Genomic DNA, 24,153 nt, shown 5'->3' on the forward strand with positions numbered 1-24,153 from the left:
CTAAACAGGTAGGTAACTCTTCAATAACTTCCTCATATCCTTCCCTTTCTACATTTGGATGTCTAAAGTTAAGGGCTCCGGACGTGCCTCTATTTTTACAAAATGTATTTCTCTTCCTGCTCTTTGTCGGCGTCCTCCATAACTTCTAGACTGAGTCATCACTTCTGTTCTTGGTAATACACGGTTTTACTTTATTTTTCACGTCACCTATTCGGAAAAGGGCTTTTTCTTCCCCGCTAGGAGGGATCGAAGTGGCACTTTTCCTCCCTGCTAGGGGGGATCAAAGAGGCACATTTCTGTTCTAGGATACTGTATTTGTTATTTTTTGCATTCTTTTTTTAGCTTGAATAATATTTTGAAACATAATAATTGTGTCAACGTGTGATTTTTTTTATTTTCCTCATAGTTGATGTGAAAAGCAGTATGTGTCACACGGTATCAAAATTATTTCGTCTTGGGCGTTAATACTTGAATCCCTCATTACGCTCAGGATTCAATGTACGCCCTTGACGGAAATTTTGATTCATTTTGATCCCTTGTAACACAAACTACTATTGACAGCCTTTAGGATCTGAGAGACCCTGATAATGCTTTTTGATAGCATCTTCATCACGATCGCCATCTACATTACAAAGTACACCTCTACTTTTACGACATGGTGAAGCTGTGTGGTTTATACTTTGTTGTTTTTTTTTTTGGCGCTACGGGTGAAATTGATTCAAGTGGCCGTATCAATCAATCGTACCGATTTTCATACTTTTAAGTTAACACCATTTGTTGCGATTATTACCAGCATTATTTTACAGAATTTCGGGGTGTACCTCTAGGACAACATGGACGCCGCACCGCACGGCCGCGCCCCACACGAACGTCCAATCAATTAGCATTTTATTTAATACATTTTGTAGCAGTTTTGGACCTAAAATTAACTCCTAACCAACAAAACGAATGTATACAGACTAGAGATGCACCGGATATTCGGTTACTATCCGGTATATCCGGCCCTTAATCTAATATCCGGCCGGATACCGTATAGTAGCTTTGCTTGATTTCGGAGTAATCAAATTGGATTTTAGAAACAGTTACGGTCATAATCGTAATCGTTTATTATTTTAATGGCTCCTCTACACGAATGGCCAACGCCGGCCAATCCAAGCGCCGGCCAAGCCATGCGGTAGACTGAGATAGCAATATCACTTGCTCCCTCTAATTCATAAATGCGTCCCTTGGATTGGCCGGCGTTGGCCGTTCGTGTAGAGGAGCCATAAAACAATTTAAACATTCCACTTACTTCCTACTAATTTCGAAGTTTTCGAACCAAGAAATGATTTCACTACGAAAGTTACGAAACAGGTCAAAACCTGCACAATGCCCACCTGATAAAACGAAATGTAGGTAAATTTCTGCCGGCCGAATATTCGGCGGCCGGATACCGAATATTCGGCCGATGGTCAGGCCAAACATCCGCTATTCGGCCAAACAACTATCCGTTGCATCTCTAATACAGACAATAGTTGACTGAATGCGGTATTTTTCGAAAGTGCCATTATCCGTCGAGTACCCTATGCATAGACTAGGAATCCTCTAGACGGAGTTTAGAGCAGTTATTTCAACAACCGATGCTGCCAAAAATACTGGGGTGCGGGGGACGAAGTGAGCAAGTCCCGTGCCGTGATTGGTCCGTTCAAAGGCACGGACGTCACACAAAGACACTTTGACTCGAAAATGGAGTAAAACTACCGTATATTTGTGGCAGAGGGGGTAGCGCTACTATGCTCAGCCTGGAGGATGTCTTGTCTGTGACCCTGTGTCAGAAGGGAAACCCTAAAGTATGTTATGAAGGCATCATCCCCTGGCTCCGTTTCCACTGTGCGCCCTGTCTCCTGGAGTGGTTGCCGCGGGCGCCTTTATGTTTCTCCTTGCGATCCCGGTTGGCCAACACCTCCTTCTCTTGCCCCTGCCCGCGGGGCTTGCCCACCACGTCCCTGAAAAGAGGGCTCATGTTGCAGTTTGGTTAAGCTACTCTAAAGCCCGTCACAGACGGAGCGATAATATATCGGCAGATACCGACAGATATCTTAGAGCAGGGTTCTCCAAACCCCGGCACGCGGGCCAAATCCGGCCCGCGAAGCGTTCCAATTCCGGCCCGCCGACAGCGTTTCAATCCGGCCTGCGGGAGCCAGGCCTAGAGCCTGGATTCAGCCCTAACAGCAGCGAAATATACCAAAATATATCGTAATATACCGAGGTATAACATCTTAAGGTATCTTAAGATGCAAGCACAGCAGACCTGTTGAACGAGATGTAAATAATAAGGTTTACTAACTTGTTAGGCGGCGGTGGAGGCCGATGGCCGCCGCGGCCTCGCCTGGCCTGGTAGTTGGCCTCTCGCCTCGCTCGGATCTCCTCAGGGTTTTGGCAGAAGTCCATTCGGTTCCGCGCGTTGTAGCTAGATGGCGCTGGCGTCGGTTCTGGTTCGTCTTCGGATGAACTCTGTAGATTGTAAGATATAATAGTTTTTGTATAATTTAGGGCAATTTTATATGCATAAACCAATTATGCTGGCTCGAAGAGGATTTTGGCGTCCGACACCAGAAAATTTGTACCTATCGTGGTATTCGTTCTAATATGGATGGTGTTGTAATAAGGTTACCTCTTGTCGTGTCTGCAACGCTCTTGGTGTGACAAATGGTCTCCGTTCGTCGGTGGGGTCTGCTGGAGCGGGCGTTACGCCATCAGGATCGTATATATCGTGGTATTCGTTCTAATATGGACTCTACGGTGTTGTAATAAGGTTACCTCTAGCTCCTGTCGTGTCTGCAACGCTCTTGGTGTAACAAATGGTCGTCGTTCGTCGGTGGGGTCTGCTGGGGCGGGCGTTACGCCATCAGGATCGTATGTATCATCGATTCGTTCTAATATGGACTCTACGGTGTTGTAATAAGGTTACCTCTAGCTCCTGTCGTGTCTGCAAGGCTCTTGGTGTAACAAATGGTCTCCGTTCGTCGGTGGGGTCTGCTGGCGCAGGCGTTACGCCATCAGAATCGTATGTGTCGTCGTATTCGTCGCTGTACATCGCTTGCTCGTCGCATACCAAACTGAAATAAAAGTTTACATTCTTTTAGTTTATATCTTAGACAGTGAGCGAGTTTATTGCATTGTAGTGGGTTACACTCCCTTAGTTTAGCCCTATATAAGCTCTTATTATTTTATTATTATTTAGCCTTTAGTCGGACAATACATTATTGATGTTCATATTCATATAAGCTCTTACATTATGTTATTCAATATATTAATATCTGGGAGACCGAGCTTTGCTCAGAAAACATAAAAACTCAAAAATACGCGTTTTCCCAGAGAAAAGATCTAGTTAGATCGATTTTTCGCCCCCGAAAACCCCCCATATAGCAAATTTAATCGAAATCGTTAGAGCCGTTTCCGAGATCCCCGAAATATATATATATATAAATATACAATAAATGCGCATTTAAAGGTATAAGATAGATCTATACTCCAAGCGAGTAGTTTCATTTAACGTCCAACACTACCTATCGCGACCGTAATAATAGCATAATGCATACCTCTATTAAAACTAACCCGTTGACCGTCAAAGACGTCAACTGACGCGCGCGGATGCAACCTATGGGTGTCAGCTGAGGTCATATTTCCGATAACGCGCCGCGCACGATAGGCGTGGCGTGCAAAGGGTTCATTTTGACCCCGCCGGCCGTCCAGTGAGTTTTTTGGGGTGATTGAGACCCACGATCATTGAGACTAAATTGAAAATAATCTAGAAAATAGACTTGAGGATAAATCGAAATACTCACTTATACTTGCTATAGATATCCACCCGCTGCCTAACATCGCTCTTATCATCCAGCAACTCTTTAATATTCTTATGTTTATCCTTCCTTTTCCCCACATGTATTTTAGATAAGTCCACGTCGTCTCGAGTCATGATGTCGAATTGATCTCCGTCGAACACGTTCAGTCTTTGCACGCCGGTCTCTAAGAATTTCTCGTCGAGTAGGTCTTTTGGTATGATTGGGAGGGACTGGTCTAGACCTGGAAATGAAGCATTGCATTATTTATATTGCACAATATTGCATTATCACCGGTTTTTGTACGTAAGTACCAGATTTGACCCCATCTAACGTCAGAACATGGTTCTAAAATCTAGCGTCTAAACTAACACAAGTAACACAACGTAATATAAAATAAAATATTTTGTAAAATGGAAGAAAAAAAGCGACTTTACCTCTTAACGAAGCATCCAAAGTATCCTCCAATATACTATTAATAACCCTCTCCGAATTGAAACCATAATGCTCCAAACATTTCAAAATGAAACCATCGCCCAAATGTGGCAGAATATCTCTCACTTCACTGATCAGAGACTCCTGTCTTATGTCTATGGGTATTTCATGGTCTAAGGCCGGTGGGGGGTTAGGGGGGTCGGGTGAGGGGTCGGAGTGGCCGTTGGTGAGGGGTTCGGGGATTGGTTCGTCGAGGTTGGAGTAGATTGCTTGGAGGATGAAGTCCGTTTTCACTGGGTCGCTGGGTATGTATAGGAAATGTTGTGACAAAAAATGTATAATCATTAATCGAATAATTAGTAAGGGTGGTATTCCACCTGTCCAATTTCTTTGTCCAATCTGTATTTTGTCTCACATTTTGCTTAATGAGAGAGTGAGACGCAATGACATTGGAGAAATATATTGAAAATGAAATACCACCCTAAGGTAACTAAGGTAGGTATAGACTTTATTCCCGATCCCTAAAGACCCAGGCCACAGACTGCATATATACAGGGCGTTTTTTGAACAACTAGCCATATTGTACGAGGTGATTAGGTAGACCATACTGAACAACTTTTTCTTTATATTTATTTCTACATATAAGAGTTCTTACTATCTTGCTGAATGAATACTAAACTTGTTTGCCACCTTCAAGCAATAAAAAAACAACAGAAAACGTCGGCTCTATCTAAAAGAGCCAGTGCCAGTGCCAGCCAGCGGAACAGACGGACTGCAACCCAACTGCACCCTGTATGGGAACTGCACGCCGACTGCAACGTCGCTGACTGCAGTTCCCATACAAATTACAGTCGGGTTGCAGTCCGTCTGTATCGGCCTTAAGAAACTCGGCAAGTTACATTTTTCACAAATCAATCAATAATATAAATAAATAAATAATAATAAATATTATAGGACGTTCTTACACAGATTGACTAAGTCCCACAGTAAGCTCAAGAAGGCTTGTGTTGTGGGTACTCAGACAACGATATATATAATATACAAATACTTAAATACATAGTAAACACCCATGACTCAGGAACAAATATCTGTATCATCATACAAATAAATGCCCTTACTGGGATTCGAACCCAGGACCATCGGCTTCGCAGGCAGTCACTACCCACTAGGCCAGACCGGTCGTCAATAAGCTTTTTATTATAGGTTTAAAAGGATACACATCAGGGTATGCCACCCTCAGCATCTCCAGATCCTCATGGACGGGGTAGCAGGCATGGTAGTCGCTGATGAGGAGCCGCTCCGAAAGGCCATCCATCATCACAGCCAAGTAGTCTTCCACGTGGGCGCTCACGCTGCCTCTGAAAATATATATTAGTTCGAAATCAAATGAAAGATGGCGCTGTTCCGTGTAGCAAACCTCCTACATCGCGCTATTAAGATTTTTCGTGGGATAATAACCTGAACGTATTCAAATTTCAGTTTAGTTACTGCATTGGTCGCTAGATGGCGCTGTTTCCTGAAGATAAAATTCTACATCGCGCTACTAAGATTTTTCTTGGTTTAATGACCCCCGACTGGTACATTTTTTATTTAGTTTACAAACCTGACCCAAGATGTCGCTGTACCATCTAATTTATTATGATTTTTCTTGGGATAATGACCCCAATGGTAGCATACATTTTGATTAGTTAACTAATATGACGCAAGATGGCGCTGTTATCTGAAGTGAAAATTATACATCGCGCTGTTAAAGTTTTCCTCGGGATAATGACCCCAGTAACAATTTTATATAGACTGTTCGGAAAGAGAAGAGTCGTGGAATGTATGGGCCCAGTACATTCCACAGACTAAACTCACAACCTCACGGTAAATGACTGTTCTGTGTTGAAAATCATGTAGTGAATTTTGTAAATTCTTAATGAGATAATAAATGTCTTAAACCATAAATGCTGAATCGCGCTATCAATATTTTATTTTCAATTATAGTGTGTTTTGATTACTGATATGCCGACGGAAACTTTCCAAAATTGCGAAATTTTCCACATGGGAAAATTTCAGAAATTCTTTATTTTATTGTATGGGGATTGAATCTTTCCGAAACGTAAAATGGAAATTTCTTAAATTTCAGACAATATTTCCGACCTTTTGGATTTAGTATCAGTAGTTTTGATATTTACTCACTCTCCATTCAAAATGGCGTTCTTATACACCGCCAGCATTTCTCTGAATATGTCTATGAGTTCTGCGCGCGCCGTGTCTATGTGCCCCTCCACTTCTGTACACGCGACGCTGGTTTCATCCCCCACCTCTTTGAGCTTATTGTACAAGTTCGGTATGCCGTATTCATAGAGTTGCACTATACTGAAAAAGATACAATATCGATGTAGTATTGTGTAAGAATTTTTAAAATAAAATAATAGTACATTATTGTCGAGGCTCGGAAGTAGCTACTTGCAGGCTGAGGATTCGTTTTAAACGGACGACCTTGGGAGTCCGTTTAATTGAATCCGAAGCCAGCAAGTAGCCTTCCAGCCGAGTCATATATAGTGCTTTTCTCAAAAATGGTGCAAGAAATATAAATATCATAGAAATATTTTACAAAAGCAACGTTCTTACGTATATATTTTGGCTACAAATATAATGACCACCAAAAAATACTTTGGTACCCTAAATAAAAAAATCATGCTTACCAAAAAAAATTACTGAACACCAAAAAAATAAGGCCTAAAATTACAAAAGTACCACCGTTTTAATTACGACTGCACTTCAAATTGTATTCGAATACCAAATATATTGAATGATCACCAAAAATCATTAATGATCACCAAATCTTGAAGACCAAATTAATGCGATATTTTCACCTAAAATTTATACATATCACCAAATAAAGTAAAATGATGCCAAAATTACTAGCCCCTCCCGTTCAACCCCCCGTACCCCGCACCGCATACCTAACTAACCTAGGTTTGAACTGCTATCAGTTAAGTGGGCTAGGTTAGCACTGCGACCCTTACAGAAACGAAGTGCTACTAGAAAAGTGGGTTAGGTTAGGTTTGAACTGCGACCCTTACAGAAAAGAAATGCTCCTAGAAAAGTGGGTTAGGTTAGGTTTGAACTGCGACCCTTACAGAAAAGAAATGCTACTAGAAAAGTGGGTTAGGTTAGGTTTGAACTGCGACCCTTACAGAAAAGAAATGCTACTAGAAAAGTGGGTTAGGTTAGGTTTGAACTGCGACCCATACAGAAACGAAATTCGACTAGAAAAGTGGGTTAGGTTAGGTTAGAAAAAGGTGACGAAGTGGATTAATTAATTTAATAGGATAACGATATATTAAATATTTGCACATTTTTAATTAAAATGTGGTTAAAATTTTGGTGGTCATTAGGTACTATTTTTGGGTTTACAATGATTATTTTGGAGTCATTTGCTTTAATAGGATAGCAAGATTTAAGAATTTGGTTATAATTTTACATTAAAATGGAGTTCTAATTTTGGTGGTCATTTACTATTTTTGGGTTTACAATGATTATTTTGGTGTCATTTTATTTAATAGGATAGCAAGATGTAAAAATTTGGTTATGATTTCACATTAAAATGGGGTTTGAAATTTGGTAATCATTTACAGTTTTTGGGTTAATAATGATTAGTTTGGTGTCATTTCCTTTAATAGGATAGTAAAATGTAATAAAATTGGTAATCATTTCACATTAAAATGGTGTTATAATTTTGGTGATCATTCATTATTTTAGGGTGGTAAAGTAGATTTTTTTGGTATTAAATTTTACTAAATCTGGTGATCAGTTAAATAGCAGCCATATATTTTCACAGAAAAAAGTAGAAACAATTGAAAAAATTAGCTTTGTCGCCTTTTTATTTTTTTAATAAAAAAATAGAAGTGTATTTTTCTGCCGAAAATACGTCAACCTATTTGAGACAGCTAAATTGTCGCGGTACTAATCATCTGTTTGGCTGTTTAATGGGCCTGTGCCTTCATTTGATATGGTCATTTCAACTTTTAAAAAGTTTGGAACTCGACAAATAATGGAATTTGTATGCAACATTGCAGTCCCAAAATCGAGACTGCAATGTTTTTAACTTTTTAATTTTTGACTGACCATAAACTACGCGCTTCGCGACCTATTTTTTAAACGGCAAAGTCGACTTTGCCGTCCATTTTTGAGAAAAAATGTTAATATTCACCGCCTCCTGTTAGGCTGCGTTTCCACCAGAGATGTGCGAGGGATGTGTTTGTTAACACATTCACTGCCCTTGTGCGCACATGTGCGTTCACCGCCATACAAGTTTGTTCCTAGGCCACGCCCCCTGGCAGTGAATGCGTTAAGAACCAATAGAGTCACTCCACGCTGGGCGAGCGAAACAAATGAATTGATTCTATTGGTTCTTAACGCTTCGCATCCTCGCACATCTCTGGTGGAAACGCAGCCTTAGGATCGAACTAACATATAGTTTTGAAGTAAAATAAGTCCAAGTTTTAAAATTGTTTTTTTTTTCCTAATTTTCTCCACTAACTTATATTATAATAAAAGATATATTATATATTTATGTTCTAAATAGGTATATTTTTATTCAACTTACCTATTTACAAAATTAGTCTTCCTGAATATCTTAACTCCCTTAGGGTACGCTTCCAGAAATATCCTCAGCGTCATCGCCATATCCAACAAATGTATGACCAAATCCTACAACATACCATTAAAGTAAAAAAATTTTTAGTACAGATGTAATGCATAATTGTACTATTTTCCTTCGTATTTTCACGGAAACGTACGAACGTGTCTTCCTATTTCAGCCAGTCTCGGTACAAAAAGTACTGACGTTGACTGAATTAGCATAAAAAATACGAACGTTTCCGAGTAAATACGATGGAAAACAATTATATATGCACAACAAATGCGTTTTGAATAAGTAGACGTTTCAAAAACCGTACCTTTAATATACTAAACGTGAGGGGTCCCTGTTCCTTGCTGTTGGGAGGTCTCTTAATCTCGCTGAAGCCCTCGAAGGTCTTGGGCAGGTTCGGCGGGTCTACGGCGTCGTAGTCTTTGTTCACTTGCAGGATTATGTATTTGAAGGCCTGTAGAATAATAGGGTATTATACTGTATTTAAAATAAATTATTTTACACCATGCATGAAATAAAGCACCAGATAATTATTAGAAAAACACAGATAGGAGTTATTTTTAAACACAAGTTTTATTTAATAAATCGGATAGAAATATAAAAAGTAGGTGAGTTTACCGTGACGTCACGATGTAATGTTTCATATAAATTCCATATTAGCAAATCGTTTTGACAGTTTTAAAAAAGTAGGAAACTAGTAGGAAAATACCATATTGTGTAAAATTTGATTCGGTGAAAAGTCGTTAAAGTCAGTGGCGTAGCTAGGTGTGGGCGAAGTGGGCCGTCGCCCACGGCCTCGCGCCCCAGGGGGGCCTCGCGCGAGGCTTCTTCGGTCGTGCACATTGAAAGAAAAGGGCCTCGCAGATGCGACTTGCGACCAGGGCTCGATTAGTTCACGCTACGCCACTGGTTAAAGTTCTCAAGTCAAGGATTTAAAAACCGCTTATTTTAATTTGATTTCAAAATATTGAAAGAGGTTCTCAAGTTTTTTCTTATTATTCGATTTGCTCAAGTCTTTTTATGGTGGAAAGAGCTTCTCACGTCTTAAGGGTGACTCACGCTAGACCGGGCTGTGCCCGGGACGAGACGACCGACATGTCATTTTCTATGACAACTGGGGCCCGTTTTTCAAAAGCTTGTAACTTGTAATACAAGCAGATTTTGCTAGAAAGGGATTTCCAGTTGTATTACAAGTTACAAGCTTTTGAGAAACGGGCCCCTGATCGGTGATCACCAGTGATCGGCACGACCCGTGACACACCGCGGGATTCAAAGAGGAAATAATAATATGGACATGACATGATTCGCAAAAATTAAGAGTTATGTATTTGTAAATAGAAGTCAGAATATTTAATAAACTCATAAAATGTATCATTTTTCATTAAAGAAAATATTGATTAACTTTGGTTTTATTTTATACTGCGTAAAATATTACGTGCACTCATATAAAATATGTAAGTGTTAAAATATAATCATTTGAAGTGCATAAAAACCCTTTTCCCTACCTGGCTACTACTACCTGGCATGTCGAAGGTCACAATCGTGTTTTCTATTGTTTGCGTTTATGACCAAACACATAGTTTAAAAAGACAGCTAATAGTAATATCAACAGAGTTGATGTCATCCTTCTCTAATTTACTGATAAGGAATGCAACCAATTTCTAACAACAAATATGTTTACTTTTACTTATGTTCTTCAGTTCATTAAGTTCGGACGTGGTGATTTAAAGTTATTTACTCATAGTTTATTTCAACGACTTTGGCTTGTTTTACGGACCCTGTGATAATTTCTTATGAATACTGTGGCTTACTCTAACTGGACTTTCTATTTGCTTGTGATTGGATTAAGTGAATGATTCGAATGCTGGAATCCCGAGGAATATCCATATGATTGAAACATAATGATTGAGGTCATTGACACCATGTGGCACGGGTCGTGCCGATCACTGTTTCCATAGATAACTAATTTGAAATGAAATTTTGTTTTAGCTTGCCATGAATAAATGAAATTATTCTTATCCGGCCCGGCCCGGGCCCGGTCTAGCGTGAGTCACCCTTTATTCTCCTAAGGCTCAAAGTCCTACGTATAGTACTTATTAAGTCTGATGATACTCAAATAATTTTCAAATGGACTAGAGTAGCATTTCTTTTGTTAAGATTTTTTTAAACAAAGAAAAATCTACTATATTTATTACGCTTTAAGTTCAAATTCACTGGCAAATTTCGTATTTTTTCTAGAATGGCTGGGCCTTAGGAGGTTATTAAACTGACTTCAACATTTTAAATATGTTTTTTTTTAAGTGTTTGGATTTCAAAATTATAATTTTATACTCTAGTCATCTATAGTCTGTACCTCTAAATAGGTATATAAAAAAAAGTAAACAAACAATTTGTAAATTTTCGGGTAGTAATAACATTTATTGATTAACCAACCAAATACAAAACCGCCTGGATTAGTCACTGAACGACCTGATTTTAACCTACATTATTTGATCATGTAATGTTTTCAACTACCCTCAACTGGCTTAAGGAGCCATTTGAGGGTAGATTTTGTTTACTTTTATTTAAATACCTAAAGATACAGAGTACGGTCTCACCTCATTGACAAAAGCCACGGCGGCCGCCGCGTCGCCCTCGTACCGCGGCTGCAGCGTGAACACACTCTCCAGCACTCGGGACACGTGCCTAAACATAAATAAAATAAGTTTTTGGCAAATATTTCATTTTGGTACAACTTAACGCCATCTACTCGACAGTAGGCCAAAGGTTATGGCGCCATCGCTCGAAACGATTGCACCATACCTTTGACCTACTGTCGAGTAGATGGCGTTAATTTCAATATTAAACAAATTAACACATATCAGTGAAAGAATAAGGATCAAAGTCAAATGGCGTTCTAACAGTTTTAATCTTCTGTTGAAAGAGAGCAGTAAATTTACTGTGGCTACATAATTTTCCATGACAGTAATCCTCCATACACTCGTCTATTCTCTTTGGTACAAGCATTTGATATAGGTAACCGAAGAAAGGACCTTAGTAACTTTTTATCATTCGTCCCCCACGGATCCTCCAAAAGTGCTATAGAGGTTTTAAATTTGAGTGCCAGCCAAAGTGGCCAAGTATTTCGCAACAAAAGTAATACCGTATATGAAGTCGGCCATGTATTCTTTACTTGTATAGTTATAGTTACCTAGTGTTGTCCACGCCGTACACCAGACACGTGTCCCATAGTATAGGTATCATGAACACGAAGTTGTCGTATATGAGATCGGCCATGTATTCTTTACTTGTATAGTTATAGTTACCTAGTGTTGTCCACGCCGTACACCAGGCACGTGTCCCATAGTATAGGTATCGTGAATACGAAGTTGTCGTATATGAGATCGGCCATGTATTCTTTACTTGTATAGTTATAGTTACCTAGTGTTGTCCACGCCGTACACCAGGCACGTGTCCCATAGTATAGGTATCGTGAACACGAAGTTGTCGTATACGAGGTCGGCCATGTATTCTTTACTTATCCACTGGGACTGAAAAACAACACAAGTATTATAAATGCACGATTTACACGATTCCACTCGTTTCATGATGGCTTCTAACTTATATAGTTCAGATCAGAAGTCACTTACTACTAAAATAAGTCAAAAAGATACTTCTGCTAGTATTATAACCTAAAAGCTGATTATATTGGTCATACACTTATTTTCTGGTCATTCCTTTAGCGACAACTGATGATAGTTTTGAAATATTATTCAAAATGTTGTAGATTGGGCTGAATTTATTAAAGAAGGTGAAAAACTTTCAACCCCAAGTAATTAACGACTTCTATATAAACGAAAGCGTAGGCGGGGGCAAGTTATAATAAAATTACTGGTACAACATACCTTACTCTCCTTATTAGTAATAAGCCTGCTAAACACAACCAGGATCAGCCTTCTAATTTCGCCATACAGTTTCTGTACGTCTCTACTCTCGTGCGGCGGCATGTACGGCGGGCTCGCCTCCTGCAGGAAGGATACCAACGAGTCCATGCACTGCGGGTGGTATAGCACTGTGCTCCAAAATCTGCAGTGTTATATTAATTAGGGCTTAGTCAAGTCAGTCAATCATTGAAAAAAAAACCATACAAGTGCGAGTCGGACTCGCCCACCGAGGGTTCCGTTCATGAGATACAGCCTGGTGACAGACGGACAGACGGACGGACGGACGGACGGACAGCGGAGTCTTAGTAATAGGGTCCCGTTTTTACCCTTTGGGTACGGAACCCTAAAAACAATTGCAAATTCGTTGTTAAAATATTTTTGTTGTTTATTTTTATTATCCTTCTTTTTTAAGTACGCGGAAAGCACAATTTTTACGAGTCCGAGGGTCGTTGCCTGAAGAAAAATCTTAATAAAGCGATGTAGGATTTATGTTATATGAAACAGAGACATTTAGCGTAGGATTCATAAACTAGACAAAATTTGTGTGTCGCTGGGGTCGTTAGCAAGGGAAATCTTAATAGCGCGATTCAAGAGTGTTATTCGTTTACTAAACGAAATACAAACTTGGAATCATTATATACCCAACAAGAATAACCTATAATAGTACATTACTACAGAGGCTGGGAAGTAAGGGGTTGCCGGCCGAATGCATATAGACGGCCGAACGTAGTGAGGCCGGATAGTTATGAGGCCGACAACCCCTTTTAGCAGGAGATCTAAGGTCCCGTTTTCTAAGGGGACCTTGCATTTTGGAGACAAAGCAAACCGCTTGGAACAGGTGTTCCTGGGGGTGACCTGAGCTGATTAAGCCCGGTTGCCAAGAGGTTCCCCCCTCGTAGGTGGGCAGGGGAGGGGGGGAAATAGTGCCTCCGGCGCGCCTCACTCTAAGCTTAATATCTGCATACATCTCGCAAATATATCAAGTTTGGTGTCATTTTCGTATAATTCGAGGATTTAGAATTCATTTCTGTGATTAAATTTTTACTCACCCATACAAAAAATTCGAAAAATTCAAAATTCCAAAAAAATCTTTAGATTTTTGTTTCCAAAATTCTCTACAAAATGTATACTATGAGGATTTGCTCTAGAAAAAAAAATACCTGTGAATAGCCCAGTTATCCTACTATACAGAATAGTAAACTTGTCAAACATTTTTTTTCATATCTCTGTTAAAAAAAAATGTTTTGTGTCGCGCGGCGTACCTGCATTGTAAGAGCGGTATGCAACGTTTAGGATTTTTAAGTATGTTTAGATGATTTCTGATAAGTTGTTATTCTTCTGGTGGTAGATTACATTAATAAATGACTTCTGGACGTGATATATATATACATATATAAATAAAGATGTTGGGAAAACTTTCGCTAATAGAGTTAAGTATTATAAATGTGATAAAATTAACATAGGAGATGTTTGACAAAAAATGCGGGTTAAAATAAGATATATATTGTTCGTAATTGCCATTACATGCCCATGGGACTGTGCATTTTAGGTTTTTTTAACGCAGCGGCAACGATTAAGCTCTAAACAAGCAGCAGCCGCCGCAGGTAGGCTTGTCCATATGGGCTCGCAATAACCATGTTGTTTGGACCAGCCCCAGTCAGCAGGGCATGGTGGCTGTTGCTGAGGGGCTATAATCTGTCCCCAAACATAGACCAAATCCTACACCGGAACATGCGACACAACTGAAAACCGCCGTGTCGCCGAAATAATTTTCAACCAGGTTGACAAGGTGCAGAAAACCCTAGAGGAAAAGCAAACCGCTCTATGTGCGTTCCTTGATGTTGAAGGTGCTTTCGACAATACGCACAAAGACCATACTCAATGGTATGAAATTAGAGGGAGTAGACGAAACCACCAGATGGGTACATAGCATGCTCTCGAACAGAGTAGCCACTCTGACCATCAATACTATATATAGAGCATGAATTTTATACCACTAAAGGGTGCCTACAAGGAGGGGTTTTATCCCCACTATTATGGACCCTAGCAGTGGACCAACTTCTTACAATCATGTCAGGCCAAGAATTTGATACACAAGGATATGCCGACGACCTTGTAGTCATCGTCAAAGGCCCTTGCCTCAACACAATATCCAACCTAATGCAAGGAGCTCTAAACACAATATTCAAATGGTGTAGAGAAAATGACTTGTCCATTAATCCGAGCAAGACTGTAATAGCCATTTAACCATTCACAAGGAAATGGAAGCTCGATAAACTCACAAAACCAAGACTTAATGGACAAATAATACCGTTCTCGGCAGAGGTCAAGTATCTAGGGGTCACCTTCGACCAAAAGTTAACTTGGAACCCTCACCTGAGAAACATTATACAAAAAGCGAAAATGGCCATGTGGTCATGCTGTCGAATGGCAGGAGCAAGATGGGGCTTAAGACCCAAATTGCTATGTGGTTATACACAGCCGTAGTGAGGCCAATTGTCACCTACGCCTCCGCAGTCTGGTGTAACAAAACCAGCCAAAAGACAGCAATAGACACTCTAAACAGCCTGCAACGCACGGCTTGTTTAACAGTAACAGGCGCCTACTCCTCGACACCGGGAGCGGCCCTAGATGCACTGCTGGACATCATACCACTCCACTTGCAGGTGCAAAAGGAGGCCAAGCAGTGCGTCTACAGAATATACACGCTCAACAGGCAAAAATGGCGCTCTCAGGCATTAACCAATCTAAAGGCCTGGGTTTTCGCGAATAGAACCCCTAGCATGCCCACTGATGACACGCACACCAAATGTCATCTCACCAAACTGTACACAGTAGAAATACCTCCTAGAGACAAATGGGTCAACAACCAAATGTACGTCGAAGAGGGAAGCCACATCTGGTATACAGATGGTTCCAAGAAAGGCAATGATGTAGGATGTGGGATCTATGGTGAGAGATCTAAGCTCAGAGCTAGCGTCAGCATGGGCACACTGGCCTCAATCTTCCAGGCAGAAGTCTTCGCCATCAACAAATGTGCGGAGATCAACCTGGATAGAAACCTAAGACACCAGCATATCTACATCAACTCAGACAGCCAGGCTGCTCCGCTGGCACTAGAATCCCTTGAGTCAAACTCAAAACTAGTCCAGAACTGTAAAACAAACCTAAATGCACTGGCTTACTCCAACAAAGTTACACTTAGATGGGTACCAGGGCACTCCGACATTAACGGAAACTAGGAAGCGGACGAACTTGCAGACACACTCCTGGTCGGCCCAGAACCCTTCTGTGGAAGCACAAAACGAGATGCATATTCTCTGCTCAGCAACTTAGAAAAAACGAGAGCAATCGATTGGTGGAAGTTCGTTAAAGGACAAGAACACTCGAAAGCTCTGATCAAAGGGTTCAACAGCAAAACTGCTAAGGAGCTTTTAAGACTCAAAAGGCACAAAACCTGCGCGGTGACCAGAATACTGACTGGACACTGCAAGTTGAACAAACATATGTTTCAAATTGGCAAGAAACAAGATGCAACATGCAGGTTCTGTCAGGAGTCAGAGGAGACTGCAATGCACATTCTCTGTTCTTGTGGACTACTAATGTCAACAAGAAGTACCTACCTAGGGCGACACGTAGTGCAACCCTATGAGGTACAAAACATTACGGCCCAATGAAATTGGAACTTTCTGGATGCAACGGGCATTAGTAATGAACTTAAAGGGCCGTCACAATAGATCAATGCTGGTCAATGCGACACTCAAAGGCCCACAACACCACAATAATAATAATAATGTCCCGCGGGGGCAGCTTGTGGCGAGCTGACGGTGAGTGGCGACACCGCGGACCCCTATTCCAGAGGGCCCTGTCATCTGGCCCTCGCCTCTGTGCTTGCCTTGATTGGCCGGCCAGAATGGAGAAGCAAAAGCGGGACCTATGCTCCAGGTTGGAAGTGTAAAATGTCATAACGCCGGCGGCCTGCTGAACGCATTACCGGGATCTGGCTACCGCAGACTCACCTCTCGACAACCTCACAGCCACTCCAAAGTGTTGCCCTGTTGTCGCACTGTGCGTGCGGCCATTGCGGGGCCCACTCAATGAGTTGGCGAGTCACCACCTGTCATTTACAATTTTGAGACTGATTGTCACGGCAGATGTCCGCTAGTCTCTCCCATAGCCCATTATCCAGTCCATCCAACTTTCAAATCTATAGCCCATGACCTTAGTTCCCATCGCAGCACAAAAGTGCTGCACTGCAATAGTCTTTGCACCTGGCGGGGACTATCTCCGGATGTATCACATTGTGCGTTCGGGGATAGTATCCACCACATGTATCCCTTGCTTTTAGATTAAAGTGCCTTAAAGGGCCTCTGCGCTGTTGGCTTCGGCCCCACGTACGCCTCCCAAAGGTCCGGGACCCCATGGTCCCGAGATATGGAAAAGACATACAAATAATAATGTTAATTTTATCACATTTATAATACTTAATTCTGTTGGCGAAAGTTTTCCCAACATCTTTATTTATATATTTAATTTATATTTGTATATATATCACGTCCAGAAGTAATTTATTAATGTAATCTACAACCAGAAGAATAACAACTTATCAGAAATCATCTAAACATACTTAAAAATCCCAAACGCTGCATACCGCTCTTACAATGCAGGTACGCCGCGCGACACAAAATATTTTTTTTTAACAGAGTTATGAAAAAAAATGCTTGACAAGTTTACTATTCTGTATAGTAGGATAACTGGGCTATTCACAGGTATTTTTTTTCTAGAGCAAATTCTCATAGTTTAAATTTTTTAGAGGATTTACGAAAAAAAAAATTAAAAGTTTTTGTTTTTAATTTTGAATTTCTCGAATTTTTTTGTATGGGTGAGTGAAAATTTAGTCACAGAAATGAAATCTTCAACCTCGAATTACACGAAAAAGACACCAAACTTGATATAGTTGCGAGATGTATGCAGATATAAAGCTTAGAGTGAGGCGCGCCGGAGGCACTATTTCCCCCCCTCCCCTGCCCACCAGCTGGGGGGAACCTCTTGGCAACCGGGCTTAATCAGCTCAGATCACCCCCAGGAACACCTGTTCCAAGCGGTTTGCTTTGTCTCCAAAATGCAAGGTGGTGGACCTTAGATCTCCTGCTATTTTCACGCCGAGGTATGTATAGTGCCTTTCTTAAACATGCAATGAAATAATAATAAAAATTGATGATGATGATTGTTTCATGTCCTAATGTGATAGGTTATTACTTGCGTGGGGTTCATGAGGGGAACGAAAATTTTATTATTTTTGCGCTACGACGCACGGTTTAAGAGCATTATAAAGTATTTTTAGTTTTTTTTTATCTTTTTCTTTAGTTTTTTTTTAAATATTAATTAGGGGTTTCTTACAGAGGAACGAACATTTTATTATTTTTGCGCTACGACGCATGGGTTAGGAGATACAGCCCTATAAATATTTTTAATGCTTTTTTTTATTTTTTTTCTTTTCTTGTGTTTTTTTAAATGTTATTAAGAGGTTTCCTAAAGGTGAACGAAAATTTGATTATTTTTGCGCTACGACGTACGGTTTAGGAGATACAGCATTATAAAGTTTTTTTTTGTTATTTTTTATCTTTTTTGTTTTTTTTAAATATTAATTAAGGGTTTCTTACAGAGGAACGAACATTTTATTATTTTTGCGCTGCGACGCACGGTTTAGGAGATACAGCCCTATAAAGATTTAAAAAAAAAGAAATTGTACCATAAACCATAAACTGCCTATAGTTTTTTTTTAAAGCGGTGCGATAGTGTGTTATCACTTTAATGGCTGAATGCCACGATGGTGTGTCACACATATCTGTGAAATGGAAATTTAAAAAAAAATTACTTCCCGGCCTAGGCCTTAAATTTTGTATGAAATTCCTTTACAGTTCTCTGGAGTTGCTCCGCCCTAAACGTGATACTTCGAAGCCTGATATAACGCCCGGAGTAACGACATTTCATTGCATGTTTGAGAAAATAACATGAATATCTTTTTTTTTTATTCTGAATGGGCTTACTCATGGCCACAGAAAACAATTGAAACGTCTGAAATCTATTGTTATAATTTTAAAGATGATATCCAACTAGAAATATGGAACAAAATTACCTGTAATGTTCTAAACTAAGAAGCCACTTCAGATCTTCCAAGTATCCCTCCATCCGAGTCTTCCAGGCATCTACAGCACCGAGAACCAGCCCACTGCCCGACGGAGGGCTCTCATACACTATCATCTCCCTTGATTCCACCCAATATGGGTCCTGGAAACACAAGGTATGTCTTTATTCCATTTGTCTTTTGGAATAAATGGAATAAAGACAAATGACAGACAAATAGTGAGGGTGTTAAGTGCAAGAAATTTAATGTTGTCAATAAATAATAAACAAAAATTACACTTAAAAAATTAGTTTTTTTGAGTTTTTTTTAATTTTTTTCTCTAAATTGCAAATTTTTTATACCAGACATGAATTCTACGTTATTGATTTATCCGAAATTGATACCAAATATGACCTATTAGGTAAACGGGGCCTGCTACAATTTTGCCAGAGGGGGGGCTCCTGTGGGCTACCGATCTAAATCGGCTTGTTTTGATATAAGGAACAACTGTGCCAAGTTTCATGCTTTAATCAAGAAAAAAAAGGTTCGACCTTATTTTGTCACTTGCTAAAATGGAGCAAACTAGTCACGCAATGGTACCCAAGAGATGGAAACAGAAAGAAAACCAGACCAAGGAGAAGGTGGGATGATGACATAAGACAGGTCGCAGGAACAACTTGGGGTAGAGTGGCCATAGAAAGGCCAGAATGGAGAAGATTGGAGGAGGCCTTTGCCACCTGGCAAACGGACACACAAAAATGGAAAAAAAAAGTGAAATATATGAACATGAATAAAAGAAGAAATGTACTGTCTGACTAAAGGCTAAATAATAATAATAATAAAAAAGTCTTTATTACACATATTAAGGATATGCAAGTTGCGGCAAGTTTGAAAAAAGTTGTAAAGTTCTCAGAAATTTCTATCCCCATACAAAAATATGAGGATTTTCAATGTATACATTTCACAATCTATAGCTTGAGTGTTATTATTTTTTGTTACAAGTTGTGATAATTTCATACATCCAAATCTTATCATTATCATCTAATTCTATGAGACCTACAAAAATTATTAATTTGATAAACTTATTGTTTAGGTACATAGTTCAGAACTTCATTAATAAAACAATTTTAGTAACATGGTACATTATAGTATATAGCAGGGATCATCAATTAATTTCTTCAGGGGTCTGGTTCTTAAAATAATATGACGGTTGCCATCTTTTTCTACTTGAGTAAATAAAATAAGCAAAAAAATTAAATAAGTCGGATCCGGACTGCAGACCGCAATTTGGCGATCCCTGCATTTTTGTATATTTTTGTCCATTCTGTCCATATACATAGTAAAAGGTATGGAATGCTGATGGGAATATGTATGGCATAGTACTCTGTAGTAAATAAATTCAGACTATAGCAGGTTGTAGTTTGGCTGTAGATACAAATCTACAGCCAGTACACAAATCTAAGAATTGTTAATGAGACATGGTGTTATCTTAAATGTTTTATTTCAATTTGTAGTAATGAGTACAGAGTCTACAGACAACTATTATACTCATTATCTGTTACATTAACGCCGCATAGCAACAGCGAGTTTGGTACAGTTTACAAATGCCACATGAGTGCGTTCATATTGCACAACCTTGTACAAAAATCAAAACAAACTACAATGTCTCACCAACGCTTTGATTTGTCGCATAACGCCCGAATCCGACACCGACAGCAATAGCCTCTCGGCTGGCAAGTTCTGCGGGTTCTGAAAACGATAAAAGTTTACAGTAAACCAATTTAATTAACTTCGATAAAAAGTTATTCAGTTAGTGACAAATTCTCACCGAAAATTCAACATTTTTGTTACTCATCATACGTAAACGTATTTAAATAATTGAAGATACTAGTTACTAAATTACGATATGAAATTTTAGTTTTAAATACACTTAATGGAGTTAAATAAATTATTTAGCAGATTTCGTTCTTCACGTACAAAACCACGATTGCAATATTCAATTCATGTCAATTTTGACATTTTCATTTTTGACAGTCTTGATGTTTCGTCGAAATCCCCTAGCACGTCGGGTAATTTCAGAACGTCATTGTCTCTGGTCGTCATTTTTTTTGTGTTCTTGTCGGAACGGAACGCAGCCATAACCAGGGCTGTTTCACTTAGAACTACCAATATGAAGTATGGGGGGGTCTGTCTTGACAATTATCTAGAGATGTCGCCGGTAACGGCAACAATTTTACCCCTCACCCACTTGTTTTATTTCCTGGTGCAACATTTCACGGTGCTCAGCGTTTAGTTATACGCAGAAAAAAAGCGGTGCGGTTAGTCTGTTACGGCTATCAGTATTTATGGTCTGTAAAAACGCGGAAAATTTAAAAAATATAAGCGGGATGGGTTATCGTCCCATAGACAATCAGAATTTCGCGTCTTTTTCTACTGACACAGTTGTTTGACCGGCTATACTTTTGTTATTTTTGCTACATAAAATCATATTGTACTGGCATAATGTCACTGCAATGAAATAAAAAAATACCTAAACTGTCTTTCAATTGTCTTTTTGACTTTTTACTAGGTAACCTGATTTTCAAAACAAACATTTCTGAATATCGTGACTTGTGTCTTGATTTTTAGTTTTACGGCCAACTCGGCGGCGTAGATAATGGCCGCATCTGAAAAACTTTGCTGCGTTCGGGGATGCAGCAACTCTCGTAAGTAAAATATCGAGCGGGAAAATTTAAAATAATAGTGCTAACCGGCCTGTACCGGCCCGGCGTGCGACCATGATGTGTTTTTCATATATAATAATCGCTCACGCTGATTAGTACATGCGAAATGGATTCTAAAGCGTATTTTTAATATGCAAGCTATAATACATGTCAAAGAATTGTCATCATAACATGATATAATATTTATAATTCATGCTATTTTCCCGTTAGTTTTGCCTAAAACACTACTAGAGTTAGACCAAAAGAAGTCTGCAACGATTTTGATAGCACACGCAGTGCAAGTTTGACGTTTAAAATAACACTTGCACAGCGTGTGCTATGTAAATCGTTGCAGACTTTTCTTAGGTCTAACTTTACACTCAAGTCTAAACCATGAATCTAGTACCTATAACTGGATCAGGCATGAGGGGTGGGGGATATGACCGAATGGGAGAGTTTTATGTATCTTTCAGTAGGAGTAGCAGAGAAAGCGCTAATTGTTTGTCCTTGTCGCAGTATCACATTTTTATTCCCCAGCGTAAATTTAGTATGCTTTATGGTGGGCAACAAACCAATTCGCATTGCTTATGTTCTGTCCCTCACGGACGCACGCGTATAGCACATCATATATTAAGATCATCTATGCTCTAATCCAGGGCTCTCCAAACCCCAACCCGCGACGCGTTCCAATGACAAAGCATCCGGCAGCGGGAGCCCTGCTCCAGGGGTTCAGGCCTAACAGCAGAGCAACCAGATACACCTCACCTGACTCCAATGACCTGGAACCGGATGAGAACCAATTTAGCGGTCAAGGTACAACAAATAATCTATATCTATAGTTGACCCAAACCAAACGGACGACCGGGGTCGTAAAACTTCTCATACACGCTCGCATGATTGAAGGTGGGGTGAGAGAGATAGAGATATGATCCCAGTCGTCCGCTTGGTTTGGGTCTAAATATAGCCTATGTGTACTTACTTGTACAAAACAGTGTGTAGTATCAATGTGTGAATGCGTTGAATTTGCTATAGTAGATAGGTAGGTAGGTAGGTACCTACTAAAGCAAATTGTGTTTGTTTACACAACGTGTATTTTGAATTAGAACTTAGTTGTACTTATTAATAAATTTTTGCTTACCCTGTAAGACTGTTTTCCCGAAGAAGGTCGTAAGTGCTATAGATCCCGATGGCGCTTATAGATTGTTCCTCGTAAAAAGACGGGACATTTGTATAGGTATATTTAATTAGACTCAAATCTTTAATCGACAAACGCCAAACGATAAAAAGAAATGTATCGGGGTGATAGATGCTGCGAAAAGACACGCACTATTTAAGTTTCTATTTTCTATTGTGATCTTGGCACCCTGGGCATTTCGCTGTTATGTGTGATGACTTGATGAGCAAGAAAAAAATTATAATTCTTCAAGTAAGAGGTTCACAATTTTTTTTATTTGGGTTCTGTACCCAAAGGGTAAAAACGGGACTTTATTACTAAGACTCCGCTGTCCGTCCTTCTGTCCGTCTGTCTGTCTGGCTATATGTCTGTCTGCTTGTCTGTCTGTCTGTCTGTCTGTCTGTCTGTCTGTCTGTCTGTCTGTCTGTCTGTCTGTCTGTCTGTCTGTCAACAGGCAATAACTCATGAACCGTGATAGCTAGACAGTTGAAATTGTCAGATAATGTATTTCTGTCGCCGCTATAACAACAAATACCAAAAACAAAATAAAATAAATATTTATGTAGGGCTCCCATACAACAATAGTGTTTTTTTTGCCAATTTTTTACATATAAAACGCTCACGCCGCGCTCACGCCCCGCCCGGAAAACGCGCCTGTGTGACGGAACCTTTAAGTAGATGCTCACATAACGCTCATGCTCATACTTTACATACATTACTACCTGCGCCAGCTATCGGATGCCCTATGTCATTCATACAATTTTGTTAATTAAGTTAACTTAGGTAGATACAGCTAATAGGTAAGTAGGTAACGATGCGAGTTGGGTTATAAAGTTCAATAGTTATTATGGGTTAGCTTAGGTTTAGTTTTATTTATAGTTAAGTTTATTGCAATCACATTTATAACACCACAAGTATTGGTATAAGTACAGGCGCTATTTATAAGAAAGGAACTGCCATCGGAAGTTTAACTTCAGAAAGAAATCTAGGCTTTATTGTGATAAGATTTTTTTACGATATTTTTCCTCATCGAAGATGATCAGATCGTAAATATCCCTGTCCCAAAATGTGATAATGAAACTGGAAATCTTTAAAGGAACCGCGGTTCACGTGATCGTTCAGTGATATTTCGTTACTACCGGTCTATATTAACAGTAGGTAGGTATAGGTACTTGAACACTATGAAGTTCCAGGACCTGAGTGATGACCTGACGTACGTGACACGCTAGACGCTTACCAAAGCCGGGCGCCTTCGGCGCCCTCATACTCAGCTCATAGCGTCGGGCGTACGAGGCCCGCTGTAAGTATGCATTCCAGCCGGTCCTGATG

At 39.8% G+C, this 24,153-nt stretch overlaps 2 protein-coding genes across 2 annotated transcripts in view; both read right to left on the minus strand.

The window, feature by feature from the left end:
- Positions 1–1,567: 1,567 nt before the first annotated feature.
- LOC134797414 (activating signal cointegrator 1 complex subunit 2) lies at positions 1,568–20,938 on the minus strand. The gene is made up of 15 exons (XM_063769640.1): positions 20,777–20,938; positions 20,620–20,697; positions 18,961–19,112; positions 12,783–12,963; positions 12,319–12,428; positions 11,496–11,583; positions 9,206–9,352; positions 8,854–8,957; positions 6,438–6,617; positions 5,474–5,614; positions 4,259–4,557; positions 3,828–4,065; positions 2,951–3,098; positions 2,327–2,493; positions 1,568–1,985 (listed from the first exon to the last, which is right to left on the minus strand). Exons 1-15 carry the CDS (start codon positions 20,804–20,806, stop codon positions 1,835–1,837), a joined length of 2,214 nt encoding a protein of 737 aa, XP_063625710.1. The 5' UTR covers positions 20,807–20,938; the 3' UTR covers positions 1,568–1,834.
- LOC134797418 (phosphoglucomutase) overlaps positions 11,671–24,153 on the minus strand; it is a 192,382-nt gene continuing 179,899 nt past the window's right edge. Inside the window, exon 12 of the mRNA XM_063769644.1 lies at positions 11,671–11,700. The gene's annotated coding sequence lies outside the window, so the exon portion shown is untranslated. The remainder of the gene's footprint in view (positions 11,701–24,153) is intronic.

This window comes from Cydia splendana, chromosome 15 (genome assembly GCF_910591565.1).
Source record: "Cydia splendana chromosome 15, ilCydSple1.2, whole genome shotgun sequence".
Lineage (NCBI taxonomy): Eukaryota > Metazoa > Arthropoda > Insecta > Lepidoptera > Tortricidae > Cydia > Cydia splendana.

Excerpts from the sequence above, each read along its gene's own strand:
- LOC134797414 (XM_063769640.1), bottom strand. The coding sequence starts at position 20,806 with ATGATGAGTAACAAAAATGTTGAATTTTCG. Across the intron at positions 19,113-20,619 it reads TGCGACAAATCAAAGCGTTG|GACCCATATTGGGTGGAATC; the intron begins GTGAGACATTGT and ends TTGTGTTTCCAG. Across the intron at positions 9,353-11,495 it reads CCGTGGCTTTTGTCAATGAG|GCCTTCAAATACATAATCCT; the intron begins GTGAGACCGTAC and ends ATTATTCTACAG.